A 1076-nucleotide genomic window follows, 5' to 3' on the forward strand; every position below is an offset into this window, starting at 1 on the left:
AAAACAACCATTTTCATTTGTTTCAGACGGAACTATTCACATCCTTGTGTTATATTAAACTGAACTACCAATATTCACCACAGTTTGGCGCCATCTATCTTTTTCCTCTGATCATGGAGCAGCCGTCTTGTTTGGTCTTGCAATGAATCCTGGGATAGCAAGGATAGATAGGATAATCCGGACCCATCCTTCAAATTGGGCAAAAAGGACACATTTGTCGGCCGCATGAGGAGTCTTATAGTCCGACCAGACCTCGGCGCCACTCTGTGACATCACCGGCCTTCGAATCTGGCCCCCGGAGGACGTGGCCCATAAATTGGAATGCAGACAGTGCCCTTTGGCTCTAAAACCCCACCTTGTTCTCTGTAGGCTAAAATCAGATTCCTGCAAAAAAAATCCTAATTGAGCATCAAGACGCGCAGTGTGAATTCAGTCATAGTTCATGTCGTTCTTGCCCAAATCAGTGGTTCTCTGGTCTGACCATAAAAGTTGCCTAAATCCTTTCTGCTTTGCAGTCGAACCCTCAGTTTTACTGTTCATGCAGTTTCCAATGGATGGGACATTAGGAACCCCAGATACAATGACATTTTGTAACTTTATCCAGGTTTTGGACGATTGGAGATGCATTTAAAAATCTTGTATTAAAGTGCAGCTCAGGATGCTCTGAACTCCCCTATCAATGCTTTTTTTGCATCATGTTTTTCTCCCACACTGTTTACATGTGATCACTACTGCACTTTAATAAAATGGAAATGTCATGAGAGTGGTACAAAATGAAATTTCATTTTGTATACACCCTATGTGTACAAAATTACGATAAAAGTTGACTATTATGCTTTTTTTAGTGTTCAACAGTGCTTTATATAGATTCAGCTGCATGTATGTTTATATAACTATTGCTTCTAGTTTTTAAAGCTCATTCCACCTGATCACTGTGCTGTTATTTCACCATTAAAACTAAAGTCCTATTAAACGGTCAAAGCTAAAAGTGAATATGAACCAAATGGCCTTCATGCATTTGTATAAAGGATCAATTGTGTACAACTCTAATCTACCATAATGGTCCTGATTAAAAT

General features: G+C 39.5%; 1 protein-coding gene across 1 annotated transcript in view; it reads left to right on the forward strand.

Annotated features, from left to right (window-relative positions):
- Positions 1-225: 225 nt before the first annotated feature.
- Positions 226-1076, forward strand: part of LOC107089495 (periphilin-1-like) — a 34946-nt gene continuing 34095 nt past the window's right edge. The window contains exon 1 of the mRNA XM_015382325.1: positions 226-266. Coding sequence (XP_015237811.1) covers positions 226-266 — 41 coding nt within the window. The remainder of the gene's footprint in view (positions 267-1076) is intronic.

Source organism: Cyprinodon variegatus, unplaced genomic scaffold (assembly GCF_000732505.1).
Source record: "Cyprinodon variegatus isolate N-32 unplaced genomic scaffold, C_variegatus-1.0 Scaffold255, whole genome shotgun sequence".
Taxonomy (NCBI): Eukaryota; Metazoa; Chordata; class Actinopteri; order Cyprinodontiformes; family Cyprinodontidae; genus Cyprinodon; species Cyprinodon variegatus.